This window comes from Macrobrachium rosenbergii, chromosome 3 (assembly GCF_040412425.1).
Source record: "Macrobrachium rosenbergii isolate ZJJX-2024 chromosome 3, ASM4041242v1, whole genome shotgun sequence".
In the NCBI taxonomy this organism is placed as follows: domain Eukaryota; kingdom Metazoa; phylum Arthropoda; class Malacostraca; order Decapoda; family Palaemonidae; genus Macrobrachium; species Macrobrachium rosenbergii.
In genome coordinates, this window is record NC_089743.1 from 24,809,336 (window position 1) to 24,837,073 (window position 27,738).

The 27,738-nt window shown below is 38.2% G+C and overlaps 1 protein-coding gene across 3 annotated transcripts in view; it reads right to left on the bottom strand.

The window, feature by feature from the left end:
- Nucleotides 1-27,738, bottom strand: part of Psa (puromycin-sensitive aminopeptidase) — a 133,828-nt gene that overhangs the window by 50,218 nt on the left and 55,872 nt on the right. For all 3 annotated transcript variants that reach the window (XR_010857448.1, XM_067128899.1, XM_067128912.1), the window contains exons 9-10: nt 20,807-21,038; nt 12,543-12,708 (exon numbers count right to left, since the gene is read on the bottom strand). Coding sequence is in view for 2 of the 3 variants with exons in the window: in XM_067128899.1 (XP_066985000.1) it covers nt 12,543-12,708; nt 20,807-21,038 (398 nt within the window). In the remaining variant the exon portion in view is untranslated. The remainder of the gene's footprint in view (nt 1-12,542; nt 12,709-20,806; nt 21,039-27,738) is intronic.

Sequence of the window (27,738 nt, forward strand, 5' to 3'; positions counted from 1 at the left end):
TCGCCGATTGTTCTGTGGAACGCATTTTTACATTTTTCAATATATCAAAGAAAACTCAGTAATTCGTGGATTTTTCCATCAAAAAATATTCACAGATTACTGTATTTTCATGTTATTTTTATGACTAAATACATTTTTTATCATAAAAAATGTATTTAGTCCCAAAAATACCATGAAAAAAGGCAGTTATGACATTTTTAGAATGGTCTTTGGTGATCCAGCTATTAAAATACACAGTTATAAGCATTTTTAGAGAGGGTTCCAATGTATTGCGTAACTTCGGTATTCACGGGTGGTTGTGGTACCTAACTCCACAAATACAGGGGTCCACTGTATTCCACGAAACTAACCATCCAACAATTACTCCGTGATATGACTGAAAACAAACACAAAAGGCCTGCTTTTAACTCTAAAACAGGTCAGATTCAGAAAGTCTTATGGAAATCATTTTCTGGATATAATAATTTTTATCTTGAATAAATTTTTTCTTCAGAACAACTACATTACCTGCTGCCAATACCTTGAAATATCCTAACAGCCCAGAATACACAAGCAACAGCTAGCTGCTTTGTGTAGCACTCCAATAATGAACAAATTAAGAACTATTACGACACTGTCAGAATGGTCATCATCTTCAAGGAAATAATAAAAAATAAGAAGTACTGTACTCTTAACAAGACTAAGAACAGGACATAGTAATCTAACACATCCCCCACCAATTTGTGATATGTATTAAATACCAGTATCTATAAAACACACTTTAACAGAACAGCACAGTAAACATACTGTATTTCAAAAGCCACACAATGAAAAATTTTAGATGAAAATTACAAATTTTCTCTAGAAACAATTTTAAAATTTTCACAACACTGCAACCTCTTAAATAAAATCTAATTTATTGCAAATAATTTCTACACAGAATATTTCTAATTAATCCCTTGGGCCAGCCCTTCAAGAGTTCTTTTAAATCAATGGTCTGGTACGACTACTCTTTAAAAAAAAAATTTTTTCACAGTAGAGAGGGCATGGCCAAACTCCCACACAGCTTAAGTGCTAACCCCACAGGAGAGGTACAAACAGACAAGGAACAGGAATGAAATGGGGAGAAAGGAACCAGAAAAATTCAGAGGCATATTCTTGCCCCCATTAAGCTCACAAACACTTCCCTCTTGTCCTTCTTCCTCTTCTTACCAAACTTCTTCCGCTGTGGAGAAGTCCAGCCAACAAACTCCTTTCAAGGGGATGTGTGAGTATAGGCTTTCCCTTATAAAAGGAGAGTACCTGTGAGGTTCTACTCTTATGGGGACAAAAGTGCCCACAAGAATGCCCATGCCCATTGCAACAGCATTGATTATGTTTTTTCTCTATTTTAAGATGAAAAAAGTAAACAAGGAAAAACCAATCCAAAATAATATGTAATGAAACTACTCTTGCCCTCATTCACAAGCATTCAACAACAGGAAGAAGAGAGCACAGGACATCTACTCTTCACCCCTTTAACCACCAGATGACCTTGTTACCAAGTTCAACGACCACTCCTGCTTCCACTGAGGAAACACTCCTACATAAAAAAATTATGGTTTGTATTTCTATAGGAACAATCAGACTTTCTTGTTTTCTCTCAGATACTTAAACCAGTCCCTCTGGGCCCTCCAACAATCTCAAACAACATGGCCCTACTACTGCAACTTATATGCATTAAGGCTGAAACAGGCTTAATATTACGATGGCATCTCAACTTAACAGACAGTTGAGGGGTCTGTCCTCCCAACAACTAATGAAATCCAATACAGTACCCTGGATCCAACTTGCATAACTTATAATGAACAGCAATTTTATGTAAAGTAATTAATAGCCTACCCTAACTTATTTTGTCATTATCATTCAATATAAAATAATTTACTTGTCATTCAGTTGCAGGGATATATCTATAAAATGAACTGGTTCAGAACATAGAAACACTAAACTCTACAGTATAAAATTTAGCCTAACAAAACAGCCATATGCTGTAGTTCAGTAATGCAATACTGTAGATAAAACTACTAATGCTTACTAGATATGTAAAATACACAGGACTCATGATACAGTATAACAAAAGTACAATAAACATGTGTGTGTCTGTTGAACATAAATATTGTGAAACACTTTGTAGTACAATATTGTACCTAATACAGTAGTGTAATGTACACATTTTTCAGTCTGTGTTAGCTTGTACATGAGCATCAAGTTATGGAACACTATGCAGTACAGTACTGTACTTAATACAGCAATGTAGTGTTATATGCAAATATTCTTCAGTCTTTGTATGTACTGTAAATGTATGCCTCACATTATGGTAAACTACCTTACCCTCTGTTATAGGATTCTTATTGACATTTACTTAACATAGTACTACAATACTATACTTAAAATACCGTAATGTAGTACAGTAAACCCCCCGCATTTGCAGTCTCATGATTCGCAGACTCACCTATTTGCAGATTTCTCTATGGAACATATATACATATAATTCACTGAAAATTCGCCCATTCAGGTATTATTCACTGAGAAATATTCACTAATTACTGTATTTTCATCTCATTTTCATGACTAAATGCACTTTTTGTGGTAAAACTATTAAAATACTCAGGTAGTGCTCGAGTTATGATAATTCACCTTATGATAATTCGATTTTGTAATGGGGTACGCAATTAATACCAATACGACAATGTTGGGGTAAGCAATTAATACCGATACGACAATGTTAATAAAATATTTTTAAATTTTGCGCAGGCGCAGGCAGCAGCATACAATCAGGCAGCGAGAGAGACCAAATTACAATAGACCAACTTCTTTTCCTCCATCTCTTTATCCCATCTTTTAGTTAAAAAAGTAAAAGAGAATTATAAAAGTATTGTTAGTTACATTATACTATTGCATAAATGCATACAGCCATAAAAAACCGAACGAGAAACTGTTGTTTTGCTTATCACCGAATTGGATAACAACAGCCATTTTGCTTGTATTTCAACCATCGTACGGCAATAAAAAATTACCGTAGTTAAAGTCCAAATGAAGTTAAGTAGAACAGGGCTGATATATTTTTACAGTATACCCTTATTCGGTATGGATAAAAGATCGGCAAGGAAATATACTGCTAAATTTATGCTGCAAGTTGTAGCTGAAACTGAGAAAACAATGTTCAAGCTGCTAATTACTATAAATTATCATGCATCGGCAACATGGATGAAACTCGACTGTAATTAAAACTGGAGAGAAAGTATTTTAATCAAAAACTACCGGGCGTGAAAGAACACATTACAGTACTGCTATTTTTATGCCGATAAATGATAAATACATAAAGTTCATATTATGATGAAATCAAGTGAATAGCGAACGGAATCTTGATTTTTTACACAAAACAAACGCCCTCAAACGGCCAACATCATCTATTAACGAAAAAAATTGCTAAGTTAATTTCACAACGAGACGTATTTAATTTATATTTCGACTTAAAAACACTTCTTATAGAGAAAAATAACCTTGACCCCATATAAATAAAGTATCTAGAGATTTATTTACACTAACTAGAAGCAAGAAAAGTGCTCTGAACTGAGTTAAAAGCGAAATAAACTTACCGCGTAATTGATTTCCAAACCAAAACATTGATCGCTATGATTGCAATTTATAATACAAAAGCAATATAAGAATATATACAATTTTATTGGATACAGTGAATGAAGGCATAACATTTTAAAAGATCCATGGAAACGATGCATAATCGCTATGTTGATGTTTGTATAATACGATATGTGAATATAGATTACAGTATAATGTACGCTACTATACCGTACATGTATACGATATACCATAGTGTATGCTAAACTAATTCCTGTTTGTTATTCAGTTTCTCTTTGTATTGAATTATCATAAGTCACTCTGCATGAACCTCCAGAATTAGCTGATATTAATAATTACTATACCATGTACGTACAGACTATAATTTATAGTGTAGGGCAGGCTACCATATATGTATACATGGTAACAAATACCCTAGTCTAGGCTAGGCTATATTCGAGATACATTTTTTCCAACAAATGATGGGTTTTTTTGGAACCTAAACCCATCGTAAGTAGGATAATACTTGTATAAGCACTTTTAGTTTTTTTTTTTTTTTTTTTTTTTGAACTATCAAAATAGGCAGTTTTAAAGTGATTTTAGAAGGGTTCTAAGTATTTGGGGGGGGGGGTACGCCTCCCCGCGAATATGGGGGTTTACTGAATTTTACATATATAATGTTCAGTCTGTATAAGTGAGTGTGTGCATACATATATGTGCAAATTGCATTACCATAACCCATGCACTTACTGTGCATTTGCTCACTTTTTTCTCACTCTCAAATTTAGTTTTTTCATAAAGAATAACCTAGAGAGAGAGAGAGAGAGAGAGAGAGAGAGAGAGAGAGAGAGAGAGAGAGAGAGAAGAGTTGGGTGCATTGTTTACTTTAACATAATGAGCTGAAGCTTATTCATATGGAGCAGCCCCACGGGGGTCACTGACTTGAAATTCAAGTTTCCAAAGAATATGGTCTTCATTAGAAAGAAGTAACAGAAGGTAATGGGAAATACAGAAAGAAGAGATCGCTTATTAAAAAAGAAAAAATAAATGAACAAATTAACCATTAAGGGACGGGCTAATTACTATATATATCATGCACACCCCCAGACCAGGGAAACTTTAAGGCTGGCCAATTTAAGGAAAAAACACATCAATGGAAAGCGGAAGATATGCAAATGCACATGGTGTAAGAAACAAAATTATAAACAATTTCCCCTACCTTCCACAGGAAGTTGAAAGTGACTATTTACAACCCCGTGTGGGGCCTCTTTTACAAAACACTCGTAAATTTTACCAAGTTATACTTTTTTATAGTAATTTATTTTATTTCATTTTGTAAAATTATAATTATAGCTCACATAATATCATAGCAGATAAGAACTAAAATCAGTAACAAATTCTGAGTATACAGTATTTGTTGTACAATATTTATGTAAATTTACTGAGATTGAGAGATGCAGTAAGTTAAGCTGATTAACCCTTAATTGCCTGTTGGAAGTTTTAAACATCGTCAAAAACTGTCTGTCGAATGCCGAGTAGACGTTGCAAACGTCGACTGAAAATGCTTTTTTTAAATATTCGCAGAAAAATAATTATAGGCCTAGTTTGCGGAAGATTTCAAATCACGCGCCTTGGCGGATGCTGGGAGTTCACGGATCCAGGTGTTGTGTTGTTTTGAGCATCACCCAGACGCGCATGCATCATGCGCGAATTCCCTCCTACTCACGCCAGATAGCATCAGCGTCGGACCTTGTGGGGAGCGATATTTTGACGCAGACGTGTTTTGCAGAACTTTGGCGAGTGTTTGCGTATTCGTGCTGCAACAGGACGTTTGTAGATATGTCACAAAGGCATCAGGACCGTGAAAGGCGCATACTGCCTGTCGGAAGTGAGCGTGTGAGGCGAGTTTTAGACTGGGATGCTGGAGAAGGACCCAGCAACCAAAGTGAATTTTAACATTCGGTCAACTTTGACTCGACCGAAATGATCGAAAAACGCATCCGTAAGCCATAATTATTACATTCGAGTAACAATCAATCATTTACCTTCATTTTGCAACAAACGGAAAGTCTCTAGCACAATATTTAGAATTTTGGTGAATTTTTGAAAAAAAAATTTTCCTCCGCTCCGCACACGCGAACTCCGCTGAAAATCCTGTCATTTCTTGCGTGAGCTTGCCGTAATTTTTTCGCCTTTTCATATTATTCGTTACATAAATTGTTATGCATCAAAATGTGCACAATTTCATGTAGAATACAACAAAAAATATATCATTCCTTTAGCTCTTCACAGTGTTTTAATATTTACATCGAAATCACGATAACTGACAAAATTTTAACATTCGGTCAACTTTGACTCGACCGAAATGATTGAAAAACGCATCCGTAAGCCATAATTATTACATTCGAGTAACAATCAATATTTACCTTCATTTTGCAACAAACGGAAAGTCTCTAGCACAATATTTAGAATTTTGGTGAATTTTTGAAAAAAAAAAAAATTTCCCCGCTCATGCGCGAACTCCGCTGAAAATCCTGTCATTTCTTGCGTCAGCTTGCGTAATTTTTGTCATTTCATATTATTCGTTACATAAAGTGTTATACATCAAAATGTGTGCAATTTCATGTAGAATACAACAAAAAATATATCATTCCTTTAGCTCTTCAGTGTTTTTTAATATTTACATCGAAATCACAATAACTGACAAAATTTTAACATTCAGTCAACTTTGATTCGACCGAAATGATCGAAAAACGCATCCGTAAGCCATAATTATTACATTCGAGTAACAATCAATCATTTACCTTCATTTTGCAACAAACGGAAAGTCTCTAGCACATTATTTAGATTTTTGGTGAAATTTGGAAAAAAAAAAAAAAAAAAAAAAAAAAATTTTCCTTCGCTCCGCGCGTGCGGGCTCCGCTGAAAATCCTGTCATTTCTTGCGTCAGCTTGCCGTAATTTTTTCGCCATTTCATATTATTTGTTACATAAAGTGTTATACATCAAAATGTGCGAAATTTCATGTAGAATACAACAAAAAATATGTCATTCCTTTAGCTCTTCACAGTTTTTTAATATTTTCGCCGAAATCACGATAACCAACAAAATTTTAACATTCGATCAACTTTGACTCAACCGAAATGATCGAAAAACGCATCCGTAAGCCATAATTATTACATTCGAGTAACAATCAATCATTTACCTTCATTTTGCAACAAACGGAAAGTCTCTAGCACAATATGTAGATTTTTGGTGAATTTTGAAAAAAAAATTTCCTTCACTCCGGCGTGCATGACTCCGCTGAAAATCCTGTCATTTCTTGCGTCAGCTTGCCGTAATTTTTTTGCCGTTTCATATTATTCATTACATAAAGTGTTATACATCAAAATGTGCGCAATTTCATGTAGAATACAACAAAAAATACATCATTCCTTTAGCTCTTCACAGTTTTTTATATTTACATCGAAATAACGATAAATAGAAAAAATCAACCTTCGTCAACTTTAACTCGATCGAAATGGTTCAAAAATGCAATTGTAAGCTAAAAAACTTACAGCCTAGTAATATTCAATCAATTTCCTTCATTTTGGCACAATTGGAAAGTCTAGCACAATATTTTGATTTTTGGTGAATTTTTGAAAAAACTTTTATGTCCGCGTTTACAATTCATGCATCATTTTGTGATAATATTTTCTCTGTGTTGCTTTAATCGTTTTACAATCTGTTATATACCAAAATCATCGCAATTTAGTGTACAATACAACTAAAAAAATTAACTCATTAGCTTCAACCGTTTTCCTTACAGCGATTTGTATACAATTATATACGAGTTTTTTTTTTCCCTGTCATATATTCCAATATTTATATATGATAATGATATTTTTTATTTCTGATGGTTGCATACTAAACTTCAGGCAATGAGAAAAAAGGAGCCAAAAATGAACTCTTAATCTTGAAAACTAAGCGCTGTGATTTTTGAAAAAAAATTTTTTCCGCTTCGGCGCTACCTCTCGGAGGCCGCCGGCATACGGGAGACATTTTTGAAAATAGGGCTTCGGCGTTAAAGGGTTAACAGCTCTCCTAGGGCTGGCCCGAAGGATTAGACTTATTTTATGTGGCTAAGAACCAATTAGTTACCTAGCAATGAGACTTACAGCTTATTGTGGAATCTGAACCACATTATACCGAGAAATGAATTTCTATCACCAGAAATAAATTCCTCTAATTCTTCCTTGGCTGGCCAGAGACTTGAGCTCGGGCCTAGCAGAGTGTTAGCTGAGAACTACCGATTCGTCCAACAAGGAACTGGGAGATGCAGTAACTTCTTTGGAGGTAAACATGTTTCTTCTAATATTTCTTTGCAAAATTACAACTGACATATCATAAAAGATAAGAACTAAAACCAACAGCAATCCCTGGGTATATTTATGAGCAAATAAATAAAAAGACCCCTTGGGAGAGAGGGGAGCAAGACGTCGCCCCATCAAGTTAAGAACAATACTGATCTCCCTGAGACACCCACTGACTGACTGAGCTGAGCTGAGTCTAAAGTTAGCACCAGTCATTTATGGGCCACTGAAGTGACGGAAACTCTTTCCCACTTGATACAGCCAAATCGTATGTCGCGTAATATTAATACTCAAATATGAGGATTCCTGTCCATTACCCAAAACCTGTTATAGATACTCATATGAGGATTCCCATCCACTAAAGGTTAATAAATAAATAGATACTCATATGAGGATTCCCGTCCACTAAAGGTTAATAAATAAATAAGTAAAAATTTGAGTAAATTATTAAAATAAAACGAAAATTGTACTAGGGTAGTAATGCATTGCATCTTCCATTTAAACTTTTGAAGTTCCAATTGCACAACATCCTCAGGGAGACTGTTCCACAGTCTGACTATGTGAGGAATAAAGGACATCTGGAACTGAGAAATTCGACAGCGAGGCACATTTACTGCATATTGGTGCTGCTGTTCCGCAAATCTGGTTACTCTCAGCAGGAAAAGGGAATCAGGGATCAATTGTGAATGTGAAAGAACTCTATTAAAACACAACTTATGAAAATTTCACAGACAAGAGACCATCCATCAGTCCAAGTCATAACTGCTCATATTAGGAAACAGAAACCTACCACCACTAACCACTCTATCTAAAAGAGATAAATCTCTGTCAGAAGCACACATCCACACCAGAGAACAGTATTCTAGTAAGACGAATGGCCTAAAAATGGTTGCACTGATTTTATCAATTAAAAAAATATGTGACCTTACATAAAATGTTGAAAATACTGTAACACAGAGAAAGTATATGTGTAGTGTTTTGTAACTTGATAACTGTGTGCGTTCAGACAGGTAACGAGGCCCTAGTAGGGTTGTGGTGACTGAGAGCATTTTTGTGCAAGTCAGTTTTACCAAATTAAAATGGTATAGGGTGTAGAGTTTAGTTGGCTGAGGCAACTGAACTTCTTTTAATCACAAATTTTCAAATTCCAGAGCACATGTTCACACAATAAAACAAAGAAGCATGGCAATTACTTGACAAAAAACTCATGTAAGGAAGCTGTTTTTATATCCCTGATTTACAGATCTTTTCTTTAGTACGCATGCATTGCAAATACAGTCACAATCCAACTTACGAACGAGTTACTTTCCGGAAGGCTGTTTGTATCTTCAACTGTTCTTAAGTTGGTTTTTAATATGTAGTGCATAATTTTTTTAATACTTATCAAAACTTAGAAAGATATTAATCTTTGAAATATGTCACGTTTACATTCCCAAGTTAACTCGGGAGTTTTAGATCAACTCAGGATTCATAGATTATACTGTTTTCACCATATTTTAAATCATGTAGTGTTATAAAAATTACTTTGGATGTTAGAAAGGTAAAAGAAAATTAAATTTAGATTCCTGTAACATTCAAAATGTAGTATTTTTTCCATGTTTTGAAAGTTATGAATGTGGAGAAAATTTGGCAGGAGCAGCGTCTGACATTAGAAGTTCATAGAGCAAACAATGCACACTGCCATCTATTGACAAAAATGCATACTAAACATTCCCTAAGGGAAGAGGAAACATAGAAAATAGGACTTCATCAAAGAATGGGTTAAATAGGGAAGATAGAAATAAGCAGGAATATTTTATGAGTATAAAAGAGTATTCTCATGATTGTAAGAAGAATACATGTAGTTAATTACAAGGATACTTGGGATAATTGAGGAAGGGGTTAAAGGAACAGGTTGTTCTTCCTCGTGCGATAAAAATTCTTACTAGGCCGAATAGGCGTGCATAGCAAAATTTGAACTTACGGGTGACAAAGAGGAGCGTTCCGAACAGTTTTAGCTTGCGACCCTGTCCATTCGTGTCTCTGAATGTTCATAACGTGAATTTTAGTATGTAGGGTGGTGACTGTATGCTTCTGTTAACCCCAGATCTTACGATTTCAGAGCATGTGCTCACAATGAAACAAATTTACTTAAAAAAATTCTTGTAAGAAACTTTTTATGTTTGATTACCAATGATTTGCTGTAGTGTGATTACCTATTCTGCATGCTTACACTTCATTTAACCAAAGTTAATCTTCAAAAATAAACTGAACAATGTACATTAGGTACATTACATTATGTAACTATACTGAACATTGTACTTAAAACTTTTAACACATGAGAAAAAGTATCCAAGCATACTTTGCCTGCAAAACCAATAACAAAAAAAGTACAATACAAATTTTTTGTTTCCCAGGCTCGATGAAACAACTGATAGGTAACAAAATCCAGTAAGCTGAGGTCCGTTACATTGAAGTACTACAGTATCGGTAACATATTCCAAGAGAAAGTCCGTGTTTGTGTTTATGTCTGCATGTAGTTTCTACGTTTTTACTATTTTAATAGTTGTCTTTTCATGGACTTTGCAGTTTGGTGGTCATAATTTCAAGCCAAGCTCCATACATTTTGCAGACAACACCTTACCATCACTGCGAACTAAGGGCAACAGTTTGGGGAATCCCTTAGGTCTATCTGCTGAGGCATCAGCAGCCACTACTAGATTCTCCATTCCTAGCTTGGCTCAAGAAGTGGCTTCTTTGCTAATTCTTATATGTAACTGGGACCCTCTGCGCTGGTATGTATATCTGTTCTCTAGGATACTGTGGACCTGTGCAACGATCTTTTACTTTTCTCTACTACTCAGGAGCAACCTTTAAACTGGTAGTTAAAATTAATCTGGGAACCAGTTTGTATGGGAGGTTTCAAGATTCTGCAAGCACATCACTTAAACCAAGTGCTTGTAGCACCTTTAAGATGCTTATGATTTTAACCAACCTTTATTCAGAAAAAAGTTTATGCATAATGCTATTCTAATTTACAGTGCTCCCCACTTTTTTGCAGGGACAGGTTCCGCAACCCACTGAGGAAATGCAGTCCGTGGAAGCGCAAAATCCCCTCTAAAATGCTAATAACTGCTTATAACTGCCAAATACACTGTACCCCTTAAACTAAATTGCTTATAACTGTCTATTTTATTTTACAAGTTAACTGCCTAATTTAGTAGTTCAAGCAAAAATATACCTTAAATTATCATACTAAATTTAATATCAATTCAAACAAAAATACACCCCAAACCATCATCCCAAAACATCGTAAGTCATCTTAGCTTAGTACCCTTTTACAACTGTTACTCTTATGTGTATACGCCCCCCTAAAATGCTTATAACAATGATTTACTAATTTTAAAATATTAATATTAATGTAAACAGAAAAATATCTGAAAAATGTTTAATACAAATTAAATAAATCTTTAATACAAATTAAATAGATCTGTCTTACAGAACATTTGACAAACCCCTGTACTGTATACATAAGCATAGCTATTTCCTCTCATAGCACTGAAGTTGTCCCATTTTCTTTACATATTTGTAAAAACAATTAAAATTATCACTAATTCACTTTTTTTCATAGAGCAAGACTGTTTATCCACTAATTGCTATATTTTTTCATATTGTGCGCCTAACTAAATACAGATTTTAATGATAAAAATTGTTTACAGTGTACTTATAATGTAGTAACAATGTATCTAGTATTAAGCTCATTCCAGGTTGGGCCCCAGACTGAGTGTAAGAGGTATATGCTCTCTGTCTCTAAGGGTAATGTAAGATGTATTTGAAATGATATTACTATAAAGTGTTTTTGGATGATAGAGCATATTGTACAATACTGTATTTAAAATATTAGCTAATTATTTTCATTTTATTTTCCTGTAAAAGCAAACTGGAAAATAAAATGAAAATAATCAGTAAATATTTTAGATACTGTACAATATGCTCTATCATCCAAAAATACTTTACAGTAACATCAACTCAAATACATCTTACATTACCCTGAGAGAGAGAGAGAGAGAGAGAGAGAGAGAGAGAGAGAGAGAGAGAGAGAGAGAGAGAGAGAGAGAGAGAGAGAGAGAGAGAGAGAGAGAATCAAATTGCATCATACAATTGTTATGCTCAGTTTGGGGCCCAACCTGGAATGAGCTTAACCAATACATTGTAAATCATAAGTGGTCTGTAAGTCACTTTTATCATAAAAATCTATACTTAGTCACGAACACAATATGAAAAAATACAGTAATTGGTGAATGAATAGTGTTGCTCTACAAAAAAAGCGAATTAGTGATCATTTTAGAGATACTGCCCATAGAAAAAAATCTGTGAACTGGTGAAAGTTCCCACAGAAAAGTGAAAGATATGTTCCACAAAAATCCATGACAAAATGAAGCACAGAAAAGTGAAGCATGAAAAAGCAGGGTAGCACTGTATATTAACAAATACTCTATGCAATCCTTAGAGGGACAAAAAATTCAGTTTGGTTCAGTTAAACTGTCTTTTATTTAAACATGAGTAATAATAAGAATGCTAAAATAGAAAAAGAACCTACAATTGGAGATCTTACCTATAATATCCAATTGTGCCTGGATTAAGTTTAACCCAGCTATCAGCTGAAACACTCTCAAGTACCACTTGGGTTGACTTCCCATCAAGGAGAACTTCATTGATAGATTTGGAAGGATTCTTCTCTGTTGAAATACTTATGGGGACCATCCACTGGCTGTTATCCCCTGTGCAATCAATAAATGTTAAGTTATAATGAATCTGGTTAACATTAAAACCATGCATGAATACCATCTTATTAGAATTTAAGGATAAAGTATAACAGTAGTGGGGATCCTGTAGACTTTTATAAGATCTGTCATGAGACAGGCATGTTAACTATTAAATTCACATTTTAGAGGGAACTTACAGAATACAGTATACCAGACTATCGTCTAAAACTTGTTTTATATAAGTCGGATTCAATCTATAAGTGCACAACTTTGAAAAAAGTAGAAAATAAAAGCCACTTCAAGATTTGAAACAAACATAAAACGGTGCTCTTTCCCAACAAAGACAGGTAGTCTGTCTAAGGCAAACAAATGGGGATACAGGGGTAAGGTAGTTCCACATATCCACACTGAGTAAGAAAATACAAGCAAAGCATATCATATCATTGACATTATAAGTTACTGCAAATTTAGTTAAGAGGGCATTGTGGTTATTACAATTACAGTTACATATAAACCAGGCAGTCCCCGGTTAACAGTGGGGGTTCCATACCCGGTCGAGTGCCACTAATAAAAAATTGCCACCAACTGAAAATCAGCGATAATTGCACCCAAAACCCAGCTTAATGGCACTGTTAGCCAGATGTCGGAGCCATTAACCAGAGATCGGCACCAAAATCCCTGCTTAACATTGCTGGTAACCAGAGATAGGCACCAAAATCCCCACTTAATGGCGTCATTAACCGGAGATCAGCGCCGAAAATCCGGTTAACAACATTGCTAGCCAAGTGCCGTAACGCCGTTAACCAATGCCACCGGTAAGCAGGGACTGCCTGTGTGTGTGTGTGTGTGTGTGTGTGTGTGTGTGTGTGTGTGTGTGTGTGTGTGTATGTATATATATATATATATATATATATATATATATATATATATATATATATATATATATATATATATATATATATATATATATATATATATATATATATATATATATATATATATATATATATATACATATACATATATAAATATATATATTTTTATAAATATTAATGCTGTTCGCCCTCGTAACATTTGTCTGTAGTAATATCAGCCTGACCAAGACAGGGAAAAGCTTTTGTCCCACATTAGGAGCGTCTTCAGTTCAAACTTCAACGTCCATTGTAGCAGCCGAGTCACGTAGGCAGTTCAAATTGTAATGTTCACATGTAGGAAGGAACTTGGTAGCATTTAGGCATTTCACCCTATAGGAAAATTTCCATATCCAACCTTAGAATAGGTGGTCCTAAAGTCTTTTTTTCTTTCTACCTGTCCCTCTTGGCGAATGTTTTTGACAAAAGCTTAAGACGCCTCAGGAAATGAATGCATCCCTGTTTGACCCAGGCCGGTCAGACAACAGAGAGAACTGAGCTATCGCGGAGATGAGATGTCCTTTTGGCCTCTCCGCCCTTTGTCTATCATTTCTATTAATGCAGTGAAGAATTAATATCCAGAACTTCCGATCCTCCGTTGTATGCGCAGCAACGCTTCGTTCTAAGGTAAAGTCTGTGTTTTGTTCAAAACTTTGTCCATTCTTTTATCCTCTTTTCTGTATTTCCAAATCTTTCTTTGTTTCATTCTCCAGCCACCATTTAAGGTAATCGCTTGTACGTAGTCTAAGATTAAGCCCAAATTATTATATTGTTTAGCGTTAGCCGAATTATTCCAGTAAGACTCGGGATTTAGGCAAGCAAGTCATTTTTACGACTCTGGTATTCGTTGTGCCTCGCGTTCATTGTTTGGAAGACAGTTGCGTTTTGTATTTAATACCATCTTAACGAGTAGAGATTTCTTCCGCGTCTGCAGTTGGTGACGTTTAGCAATAAGTCTTTATTCCTTGAATCTTTTTTTGTTAAGGCTAATTACCCTTAACTGGCGACCTTTGGTTAAAATAACGACTGTCTGTGAGGTTAATTCATAGCTCAATTGACAGGTTACAAGTGTTCTTGGCATGCAGGGCCGTGAGAAATTACGTAAATTAAGTAATAACTGATCAGCCAAGACACGCACATAACATTGACGACCTTGCTTAGGATCTAAGTAAATTTTAGAGAAAGAATCTGGAGAAAAGGAAATTAATTACAAGTAATTCCAAAGATAAAAGTCAGATATTGAATTCCATTTTACTCTTCCAAACAAGGAGCCAGGCATAATAATAAGCAATAAGAAGAATAGTTAGAATAACAGGTATAGTTGAGAATTAGCGTAGGTAGGAAAGTGTGCATTGAAAGCAGAGTGAGTCATAATTTGTAACGTTTTAAGAAAGGGCATTTTACCGCGTTCGGAGCATTCGAGTCAAGTCGTCCAGTAACGTATCCTAAAGGCCAAATGCGCGGAGTCCATTTCATTTACACAAAGTAATTTAGTAGTCGCATTGGCAATTCCGATCATTATTGTTTTCATATAGCGGGAATCATTCAAAACACCGTGTCATTGAAATAGCAAACGAACGGAAATAGTAATTTTACCATAAAATGTACCTTTCAGCAACGTAAATTTACGCAGGTCGGCCAGCAGGGATAATTCTCGTTTAATGTCCGGGTGAGAAGTACGTTAACAAAAGACACAACGTTGTTTGGTAATTTTGTTTTCCATCCTTAACGTAAAACACTATGCATTATTGGTATATTTAGAGTAAATCTGGATACCTGCATTTGTTTCGTTCGTTGTTTTGAATTTTGTGCTAAAAAGAAAATACCTGCCATCTTGATTTCCTCCGCTCTTGCCGATTGTTGTTCGAAATTGTTTTGAACTGGGTGCTAGAGGACCTGCCATTTGGTGTTCCAGCGCAGGTTGTTTGAATTTAGGCCTAACGAGCTTTGGCCGCCATCTTAAGACCCTGTTATTGTCATTCTTTGTAGTGACCGGACTCTGTTTTCAGCCACTTTTGGAATTACTTTCTCGGCGTAGTAGTTCCACCTCGCAATATCTTAGCTAGACAGACTTCGGTAGACAAAACCCAGATATAATTTAGTCAGAGAAAGATAGGCCTTAGTTAGGATTAATACAATAACAAGTTCCTATACAAATACCTGATGCCAAAAATCATATAAAAAGGACTTATAATTTTACGCTAAATCCTGGTGACGTCACATCGGCTCCTGGGAAAGTTACGATAATACAGCAATCCCTAAGGAAGACGATATATTTGCATTTTATTAAGAACCATGCCATTGTGAGAACATGCAGCAAGAAATTAGCCGATTGAAAAAATTCTCTTTCTCTCTCTCTCTCTCTCATTCAAGTAAGCCGTGATAGCCTAGTCGAGTGTACATGACCTGCTTCAAAGAAAGACGGGCCAACACTGAGAAATTAAATTAATTAAATTAAGTAAAAGAAACACCTCTGTCCCACAAGTAGATGAGGGCAAGTTAAGCTTTTACGTGATAAATTGTCGGTCGAGTGAGGCCTGCTACCCATAACCAAAACCATAGTTTTCACCCTCTGAAAGAAGAGCGGTTAGCACTGGGACCAGCCACTCACGAGGATCTTTAAAGAAAAAAAAAAAAACCCAAATTCACTTTATTCCACAGTGCCAATAATTTGCTGCACTGTCATCAATTGAATAGCTTACTTCTCTCTCTCTCTCTCTTTTACCTTCCCTTTCTCTCTCATTCAATTGTTACACTCTGCTGGGGTAGAGTGCCTTTCCTCCTATATAGCCTAGTTGGACTCCAGTAAAGGGTCCCTAGAAACACATTGGCACCATAGTGCCACCAAGCAACCAAATAGAAAATTAAATAAAACCAAACCACAACGGAACACAGAAGAGAAAGTTCCTCTGGAACCTAACCTGCACCAGTGCCTAGGGATACTGAGTGCCACCAGTGTGACCTGTACACGGCACACCCAACTACAGTGCCACCTTTTGAAAGGGTGCCACGTCACTGAAGAGACACTTCCTCGCTGCCCAAGTACGCCCAGTCGACCCTGTTAGACGCCCTTCCCCACCAGAACCATGGCAGCAGAGAATTATAAAACCTTCCTGGGGCTGGGGACAGCAGCAGGTCTCACCGGCTCGGAACTTACCACCTGGGTCAAGGAGCAAGTGGACGACTTGGCCAAGCGGGAGAAGGAAGAAAGACTTGAACAGAGGAAGTATGAAGAAGAACGGAGGGCATATGAAGCCGAGCAGAGGAAGTATGAAGCCGAGCAGAGGAAGTATGAAGCCGAACGGAGGGCGTATGAAGCCGAGCAGAGGCAACTAGAAGAGGAAAGAGAAGAAAGAAGAAGACAGCATGAGTTAGCCTTCAAAGAGAAAGAGCTCGAGCTGGAAAGAGCGAAAATGGAGAATGCCGAAGCTATGGCTAGACAGCAAGCCTCCAGCCCTACACCTGCTGCATCAAACGCTCCAATTTCGAGCATCAATTCCCTAGTCCCCAAGTGGACTGAGGACGAGCCCAAAGCATGGCTGGAGGAGATCGAGGCTCTTTTCGATAACTACAGTACCACAGAGATGGAGAGAGCCTTAATACTAGCCAAGCATATGGAGGGAAAAGGAGTATCCTGAAGACAGTACGGGAACTTTGCTCCTATTCTTTGTGAGATTTCCAAAGATTTTCAACAAGCTCCAGCTTAGAAGATTGATTCCAGGAGTATACACCAGGTCTTCAATGGCAATAACACCTCATTCCTCAAAGTATTCCCACTCTTTAAGCCAAAGAAACTCCCTCCTACATCCGAGAACAAGGCAGCAAAGGACTCAGTTTCACGAAATGCATGACCTTCCCGGACTAAAAATAAGGAAATGAAGTCTCTTATAAATGCTAGGCCAGCCTGCTGTTTGTCCATGGAACAATTCCTATATTTAAATTTCCAAAGGGTTGAGCTTGCTTATTTTCCTGCAACACCCTTGATGTGGCATCTCATGCATGGCCACAGAGTTCAGGGAATTTATGTGGGCTGCTTCAAGACGAAATCTTAGCAATTCGAGCACTCACTGAATGGCTCACTGCACAATTTGTTTTCAGAGATGTTTTAACCCCTTGCAGCTGGGTATGATCATGTGAAGCATAGGATTAGCTCTTGGCATTTGATCCAGCCTGTTTTAGGTGAGAATTTTTATTTCATGCAATGCAGTTTGAACAAATTTTGCAGGAAAAATGTTCAATATCACTTGAATGGGCCATAAATGACTTATAGCAACTCTTATGGCAATGCTCCCACCACAGCTGGTGATGTGAGGTAGAAATCCAAAGAACAGTCTCCCATAAGATGTCATGGGGGGAAGGCACTACATCTCCCCATCCCAGAACATCTTGAATATATTTGCCCATAAATAAACTAATAGATTGTTGCTGGCTTTAGTTCTCATCTTTTATGACTGTATGTCAGCTGTAATTGTAATTTTGCAAAATAAAGTACATAAATATATTAGAAAGAACACGTATAACTCAATAAAAGGTGCTGCATCTCCTCATCCGAGTACATCTCATAAATATTTTACCATAAATATCCTGTACTCAAGGACTGTTACAGATTTTAGTTCTTATCTGTTATGATATTATGTGGGCTGTCATTGTAATTTTACAAAACAAAATTATAAAATTATCAGATATATACCATGTATAACTTGCTAAAATTAGCATATTTTTACGAGTGTCATGGAAAAGAGGCCCTACATAGGGTTTAAAATATTCACCTTCAACTTCCCATGGAAGGTTCAGAAAATTTTTTGCATTTTTTTTTCTTATACTAAGTGCATTTGCATAACATCCTCTTTCAAGAGTTTTTTATATTTTTTAAACTGCCCAACCTTAAAGTTTGCCCAGTTTAGGAGTGTTCTTAATGTACATCCTAGCCCGCCCTGTAAGGGTTAAAGACAGATGCCATTCCTTACTCTAATCTTCCCTATATGGGTTTGGGAAAGACAAACAGCACAATCACTGATATAAAAAGTAATGCAAAATGCCAAACAACATACTTAGGGAAAGGTCCACTCCTGCAACAAATTCTTCCTACATACATTTGAATTTTTATATAAAACATAATTCTGTGAGGCTTTGCAGACTACAGTCTTCAAAAAGACCTGAGCCCCTCCCATCCCCAAATCCCTTTCCACCATTCCTCCCCAGAAGCCAAGCCAAAGGAAATACAGACAGTCCCCGGTTATCAGCAGGGGTTCTGTTCTGACGGCATGACGATAAGTGAAAATCGCCAATTTTCAGTTATTGGCACCTCTGTAATTATGTATCGGCGCCAATATGCAATTATTGGCCCATATTGGCGCCGAAAAGTGCCAACTTTCATCGCTAGACAAGCACTGAAAAACTGAATCGCTGAAACTGAGCCTGCCAATAACCGGGGACAGCCTGTACATGATGCCCACACAGCACCCCTCAAATCTTCCACCACCCCCTCTTGTTCCCACCTTGGCTTTTTCCCTCCCATCTGTCCTGTTTCTCCCTTCCTTTGCACACACATCACACACACGTTACATCTGCATTCCTTACCCTCTGTCTCTGGAACTTTGCCAGAGCCAAGTCAAAGGAATTCCTGATTCCTGTACAGCATCCCTCAGTCAAGCAGGTAGGGTTAGTGCCATGTTGCATGACACTAACCCAATAACAGTATGGAGACCTATTGCAAGAATGTCCCAGGACTGGGTGTGATAGCTAAGGGGCTGACATTTAGAAGTCTGAGGAACTGCAGCTCTTCCCTATGCTCCTTTGAGGAAGAGCACTCACAGGATGAGTTGAGACTGGATATTATCTCTCTAAAAGGGAACACGAGTGACCAAGAACAACCAGGGTAGCACACAGTGAACATGTACAAGAGGGTTCATATAGCATATAGCAGTCATGAGTAGCCTCAGACACTGAAGCATCAGTCTCACCAACGATCACCAGCCCTTGCATGCAGGTACTGGTATTGCTATCATGCTCAACAGAAAGGTGACAGCTGCAAAAGCCTTCTTATGGAGGCTGCCTTCCAAGACCTTCTTACACCCAAACATTTCTGAGAAGAGAAAGACATGGAAAGTGAGGTGGAGGAAGAAGATGAGGCATGGCTGTGCTTCCTCTGCCTCCCTTGAGACTGGTTCATCTCCACTTCAACCTCTCAAAAATCTACAGACAAAGCACACATTTCCAAATTGACAGCAGCTGGAGCTGATGCAGTGGCTACAGCAAGAACAGCAGCAGATTCACCTGTCAAATCTTGTGGGGAAGTCAAAGCCAACAAGATCAGACCCTGATACAACCCTCTGGCATTCATGAAATGTTCAATAAAAGTAAACAAAGAAGGTTCACCTTGAATGCCTAGGGAAGGCCATATATAATTGTATGTACTCCTTTGTCTCTTGGGGTCACCTCAGTAATACACTAACAGAGGCTTGGGAAGCAGGTATGTACAAAGATGGGATAAGGAGAATCCTTACCTAAATACCATATACTGAACAAGCAGCTTGGTAGTCAGCCAATTTGCCTGTAATTCCAATGTGGAGGGGATATCAGCAGATTATGAAAACAAGAAAGGTATGGGATGGGGCAGGCACAGAAAGAAATGAAATACCTATGGTCCATTTCCCTCAGACAATACTTACAATACCTTCTTCCTCTTTGAACAGTATCTCTTCCACTGGGAAGAAGGCCAAGACAAACGCTTGGCACATGTTAGAAACTGAACATTCCTGGCCAGTACACAAAAAAACACAAAGAATGAGGGGCAGACAAATACATGAAATGCAAACATACATATACACACACACACTATCATGTCCAGAACACCTACAATGATCACTCTTACAAGGAGAGGAATCATCATTCTCAACAACCACAAAATAAGCACTATCAAAAATTATCAGCAATTATAAATCAAAGAGAAATCCTGATGGGACGATTACTTATTTGCTACAAAATTAAACAAGCATTTTATCCACAAAAAGTGAATATGTCTGTTTTCCCTAACACTGATAAATTAACAAATTTTAACATTCATTACCAAAGCATAATAAGGGGCATTCTCACACACCTCTTAACTTAGATTACTAAGCATGTATTACCATTCTTAAGTGGCCTTTTTGAAGTAAAACTGAACATCATGTGTGTGTCATGAAAGTATAAAAACTACATACCTACAGATCCATCAGCCAAGAATCTCTGCTGTGTTAATGTGAGAACCCTGTTATCCCCATCCTGATGAGATGTTACAGAAATCATAGGAAACCCTGTCTGCTTAGTCCATGTACTCATAACCTCAGCAACAGGTTTACTTGAAGCCTCACTTAGAGCTGCCCACAGATCTTCAGTATAAGTATTTCCATACTGGTGTCTTGTCAAATAAATGTTCATTCCAGAACGGAAATCCTGCAAAATGAAAGGTAATTGTCAGGTAACAAAACAAGCACTAAGTAAAAAATTTACTCTGTATGCACAAAATAACATGAATAAATCCTAGTCACATGTCACATTTAAAAATGTTAATGATAAATGACTTCAGACCCTCTCTTACAGAAGCAATGTTACACAAAATTGGGATCTCAGCATCTTCAGCATACAAATGAAAGTACTGTATGAACATGTAATTATAAAAATATGTGAGCTGTAATGCAGTATGGGTGGTTTTGAAATGGGCCACAGTCAAATGTATATTCTTACTTCCAGATGGTTGACTCTTCTTCCTGAATCTCTCATGGTCATGTGAGTGTAAAGATGGTACCTGTGACTGGGCATCTGCATGGAAGGAGGGTGAGGGGGTGGGGGTTATCTAGTTCAATGGCCATCCTTAGTGAGATGGTGGTCACTTTTCAGGATAGGCACCAAAGATTCTCAGTGGAACAAAGCTGTATGTATAAGACTTCCATCACTTATACAACATGTGATTGGAGGCCTTATATATTCAGTAACTTTGATGTTCAATGAACACAATGGAGGAATTTCTCTCCCTTCCTTCATTAAAACACAGAAGACTCATACATCAAAAACTCCTGGTGCAACCAAGCAACAACCAGCCAAGGATGAACAACAAACTAGACACCCGACTCCACCCATGCAGACGCCTGGCTCGATGCCATTTCCACACTCTCCTGATCACAAAAAATTCAGCAAGAAGAGTTGACCAATTGGAAACAAGAATTAATATCTGACCATAGCTGCACTTTAACCTGCTTGATACCTATATTATATAGCTTCCAACTCATTTAAGAAAAACCCTGTCATCTACATTTGTATACCAAAGATGGGTAGAGGCAAAGTATACCTGAGATCTGTTCTAATACATACTTCCATAATTAATTTCAGAGGATTAGCATATGATTTATGCAGAGCAAGAAAAAAGCCTAATAAGAAAGACTGACAAAAAAAATACAAAACTAAATGCAACTGAAATGACAATTTCAATCAACAACTACTATAATATATATTACTTAGTATTATTAATAAAATAGTTCAATCAGACCACTGACTTACAATTCTTAGACTCTTATAAACCTAGATCAAATGATCTGTTCAGAAACAGCAGTTGAAAATAGAGCAATATATAGCTGAAGACAGGAAGAAACCAAAAAGGAACAGATAAAAAGAGACAGAAAACAAGAGCTATGGCTGAAGAGATGCTACAAATATCTTCAGTGTTCCATGCAAATTAGTAGCAGCAATATTCATTGAAAGATGCCATGAGTTTACACTGCAATATCTCAGTCTCCTAAAAGCTTCTTCGTGCCACGGTGGCAGCAGGTAAACTATATAACAGCAGCCATTCTACATTCAATTATTCCTTAGTTCCAGTGTCCTCTCTACCAATTACAAAAGGCGAATGAAGCCAGTTTTACAAGCATGTTGTATTTATACCCAAAAGTGGACTTATAGTGGGGCAGATAAGAGTAATTTTTTAGAATCGTGCAAATGATGATACAAGCATCAAATTTGGCACAATTTTTCTCCAAGGGATACTAATCAAATCTGCCCGATTGGCCAATTGAAAATCCAAAATGATGGCCATTTTTCAAGATGGCCGCCAAAATAACACCTGAAGTTGATGTTTTGCTTAGAAATATTTGTAGTTGTCCAAATTGCATTATCTAAGTGTGGATCCCCATGTTTTTAAGCCTGCTGATGTATATTTTCTAGTTTATAACATGGTTAAGGCACTGTATTAAAGGAGTGATTGTCGGGCACTACCAAGGCACATTGGTGACATCACTGCTGTGAAACTCAGCATAGGGTTCAGTGTCAGCTAAGTAGGAAATTTATGTTGGCACCATACTGCAACAACCCACTAGTATCCCAAATGCTGCCTAATCAACCCCAAATCAGTTAGGCAGCCGCACCTGAATGGACAGGATGTGCCGGCGCGGGAGAGCCAAACCAAGGATAACAGGGTTTTAGTTATCTGGATGGTGTACAGATCACATGGGACTTATGACACTGGCTGAACGATCGGACTAGGTGTATGGCACAGTGCAAGAACCTAGTTGTATCCCATACAGAAAAGCACCTATTGTATATTACAGGACATAAGAGGCCTATTATACTATTACATGTACAGGGTGGTAAAAGGATAAACCCTCGACCCTGAACATCATTGTAATCATGGATGTGAACTCTACTGGACGATCATGGAAACAGACTGGACCAAGTGTTGCCTATGTCAAGAGGTTAAGAAAGAAGATCTAAAATCTTCCCAGGCCAATCCTGCCATAAGAGGGGATGATGGATATACGAACCTGGCAAAGAATATTCCTCTGTTTCACTCACTCAATGCGCTACCAATCAAGCTAGACCCTGCAAGACTTGACTAAGGTTCTGGGATAGAGGAAACGTTGAGAAAAAATAAGGCACAATATCATGAGAGTTGCAGGCTTCTGTTCAACAACACAAAGTTACACCGAGCTGAAAAAAGAGCAAGTCATGTAGGTCCTAGTGATGAGGGCAGTAGAAGTAAGATTCCACGAAAGCCCCAAGAAACTAAAACAAAAGAATGCTTCTTCTGTGAAACTGAAGGAGGGGAGCTTAGAGAAGCAATGACAATGCAAGTGAATAGGAGAATAAATGAATGTGCCAAAACACTCGGTGATACAAAACTTCTCGCCAAACTAAGTGCAGGAGATGCCGTAGCCCAAGAAGTGAAATATCACCCTAGCTGTTTGGTGGCATTGTATAACCGAGAACAGGCATACCTAAAGGTGCGGGAGCAAGAAAAAGCACAGGAACACTGGAAGGATGCATATCCAATTGCTTTCTCTGAACTAGTCACCTACATCTGTGAGATGAAAAATGGCAGTGAGAGGCCACCGATTTTCAAGCTTGCTGATTTGACCAAGCTTTACAAGCAGAGGCTGGAACAGCCTGGTGTTGACTCGCCTGATGTTCATCCTACTCGACTCAAGGATCAGCTGCTTTTGCACATTCCGCAGCTGCAAGCTAATCGCCAAGGACGAGAAGTTCTGTTGGCTGTTGAAACTGATGTAGGTTCAATCCTATCAGAAGCATCGCGTTATGGTGAAGCGATCCATCTAGCAAAAGCCGCTGGGATAATAAGACAAGACATGCTCTGTCAGAAGTCGAATTTCAGCTGCTATTTTCATGACAAAGACTTAGAACAGGCTGTGCCACCATCACTGCTTCAGTTTGTATGCATGATCGAACATGGTGCAGACATCAAGTCCCAACTCCATCATGGAGTGTCAAAATCAGACTTTGCTATATCACAACTTCTACACTAGGGATGCAAGCCTATAATCATCAAGGCTAATGACACAGATGTGATAGTCATAGGAATATCTGTACAGGCAGTCCCCGGTTATCAGCGGGGTTCCATTTCTGAGGGTGTGATGATAACCCAAAATCGCCGCTAACCGGAAAAGCGCTGATTTTCGGTTATCGGCACCTCAGTTAGGTATGTATCGGTGCCAATAGCCAATTATCGGCGCCAATAAGCAGAAATTGGCGATTTTCGGCGCCAAAAATTGCCAATTTTCGTCGTTAGACAAGCGCCATAAAACCGAATCGCTGTTAACTGAGCCCGCCGTTAACCAGGGACTGCCTGTACTGCCATCCTTCCAGAAACTAGGCCTTCAGGAAATGTGGATTGCCTTTGTCCAAGGAGCCCATATGCGATGGATTCCAGTCCATGAGGTAGTTTCTGCAATTGGGCTTGAGAAAGCTAGAGGGATCTCCTACTTTCACGCATTCACTGGATGTGACATTGTGTCTGCCTTCCGTGGGAAAGCGAAGAAATCTGCATGGCAGACTTGGAATGTATTTGATGATATTACTGAAACATTCATCAATCTCAGACAGCATCCAACATTGATTCGTGATCTAGACATGCAGAGGCTGGAAAGATTCGTTGTCCTCATGTACGACAGATCAAGCGCAGCTACTGGTGTGGACGAAGCAAGACTAGATTTGTTTGCCCGCAAGCAGAGGCCGTACAACTCAATTCCACCAACACAGGCAGCCCTCAGAGAACATGCAAAGCGTGCAGCCTACCAGGCTGGGATCATCTGGGGCCAGGCTACCCACTGTAATCCACACATGAGCAGTCCAGCTGAATGGGGGTGGACACAGAAAGGAGAAGCATGGAGATACATTGGACAACACTACCACTGATTGCAGCAAGCTGTCAAGAATTGACAAAGTGCTCCGGTAAGAAGGTTTGCAAAGGAAGATGCAAGTGCTCTCAGGCAGAGCTTCCCTGCACATCACTCTGTAGCTGCATATGTGAACAGTAGCAGATCGAGAAACAACTGCACGGTATGCATAACTTTGAAAATGTACTAGCCGGGACAAAACTTATGTAAAGAAAGACAAACATCTTGGTGGTCACCTTGAGAAATATGTCTCAGAGTGCTTTTTAAACAGGAATAGTTCAGCAGGCTTCAAAAACATAGGAATCCACACTTAGATCATGCAAATCAGACAACTACAAATACTTCTCTTGAAAATGGCTGCCATCTTGGATTTTCAATTGGCCAGTCGGGCAGATTTGATTAGTATACCTTGGAGGACACTTGTGCCAAATTTGATGCTTGTATCATCATTTGCACGATTTTTCTGTTATCTACCACACTATTACAGAGTTTTCAGGAGTTTTAGATTGGCTGTCAAGATCAGGGAGCTCTTCCTATTGGTTGGGAGCAGGATGATTCATCTGGGTGTCTGGCAGAGCGGCAAAGGTGCTGATTAGCTGGTACCAAGTCCTGGGAGTTGTTCTTGTAGGGCACACTGTTCGAAGCAGCAGGCAGCTAAAGGGTTATCCCAGACAATGCTTTACTGTTCTCCTGATGGTGGTTGGGAGAAAGGTCTCCTGGGTCACATTCAGTGATGGTTTCATTGGAGGATGGCAAGGGGCCTCCTTACATAGAAGATAGCGATGGTCGATGTCACTGTCCAAGATCTTTTGTGTTCCTTGAGATATGCTGGCTTTGAGGGGGTTTGCTGTGTTCCCTCAAATCATGCTGGTAGACCACCCCCTAATGGAGGTGGACAGTGATCCACTTAGGAGAGGTGAGTCATGGTCATACCATTGTAGGAATGGCAGAAGCCATTCTCAGGGCACAATACTTAGTAACTACTCCTCTCCTCTTCGTGGGATCATAAGGTTGCCGTGACCCTACTGACCCTTCTTCTCCAAATCACCTTCATGAGAACAGCAAGGCATACCCCTTGGACAACCCTTCAACTGCTGGGACTCTTGGGGCATGGCACCAGCCAAACAACACCTTCAGTACTTTGCAAGACTTCCTGGATGAATCATCCCACTCCTAGCCAGAAGGAAGAGCTCCAAGGTCTCCACAGGCAATCAAAAAACTCCTGAAAACTATGTAAGCCCACCTGTGGGTATCAATAAGACATGCTTCTACCTCTAGCTTCATTCACCTTTTGTAAGTGGTAAAAAAAAGTACCAAAATGTTAAGGAATAAATAAACTTTGGACAGCTGTTACATAATTTACCTACTACTATGAAGAAACTCATTCAGTAGACAACTATTCTTTTTAAAGTAGTTTGTTTGAAAACCATTCTTCTTCTGAGAAACAATATAATAATAATAATAATAATAATAATAATAATAATAATAATAATAATAATAATAATAATAATAATAATAATAATAATTATTATTATTATTATTACTATTTATTATTATTATAATTATTATTATTATTATTATATTATCTGAAGGGAAGAGACCCTCTTTCAAGCATGTCTTGTTAAAGAGAATGGCAGCATCAGTGGAATTTATATATATATATGGTCTTTTCAATTATTCTTATTTTCTTTTCATCAGGGAAGCCATCTCCCAGAGATGGATGCTTGCACTGGTCTTTGCGTGCGGACACTGGAGACTGGGAGGTTAGTATTGGGAAGGTCACTGCCAGCAGGAGGGCATCACCTAATTGGTCCGTTCATTCGGCTCGGGTGCTGACGGGCAGCGCCCTATGTGCCACCATCAGGAGGAGGAAAGTCTCTTGTGTGGTGTTAAGGTCTCTCCTTTCCAATGTGTAGGGCCTCCAGGAGGAGAAGGCTGCAGTGGTCTGCCCCCCTATCAATAATTCCAACATTGGGAATTACGTATATCCTTCCGTGTTCTTCTTATATTGTGGGTGTTCTTGTCATGATTATGGATGGCGCCTTCCTGAGCATGGCAGGAGATCCTCTTGGAAAATCTCATCATGATCACAGCGACATAGGCGCCAAGGCATTCCCAGACAGGGCATTTGTACTGGTAGACCACGTTAGTTCTCTTCAGAGGGTCCTGCACCACGGGGGCTGGGTTGTTTTTCATGATCAGGCCACTGGTCTTTTTGCTTTTGTAATAAATTATCAGTTTAACCTTTTTTCCCAGCTCGCAAAGAAACTGAATGCTATCTTGACCCCTTATGTTCCAGATGACAACAGCCTGAAGTCCTCTGCCAAGTTTATAAAAGCCCTGAAAACGACACCCCAGGAGGAGTTATTGCCTCAGTGGATGTGGAGTCCCTCTTCACGAACATCCCTGTGAATGAAACGATCCAGATACTGTAATTTTGGACCATGTGTGTAGAGATGACACAACGCCCCCGT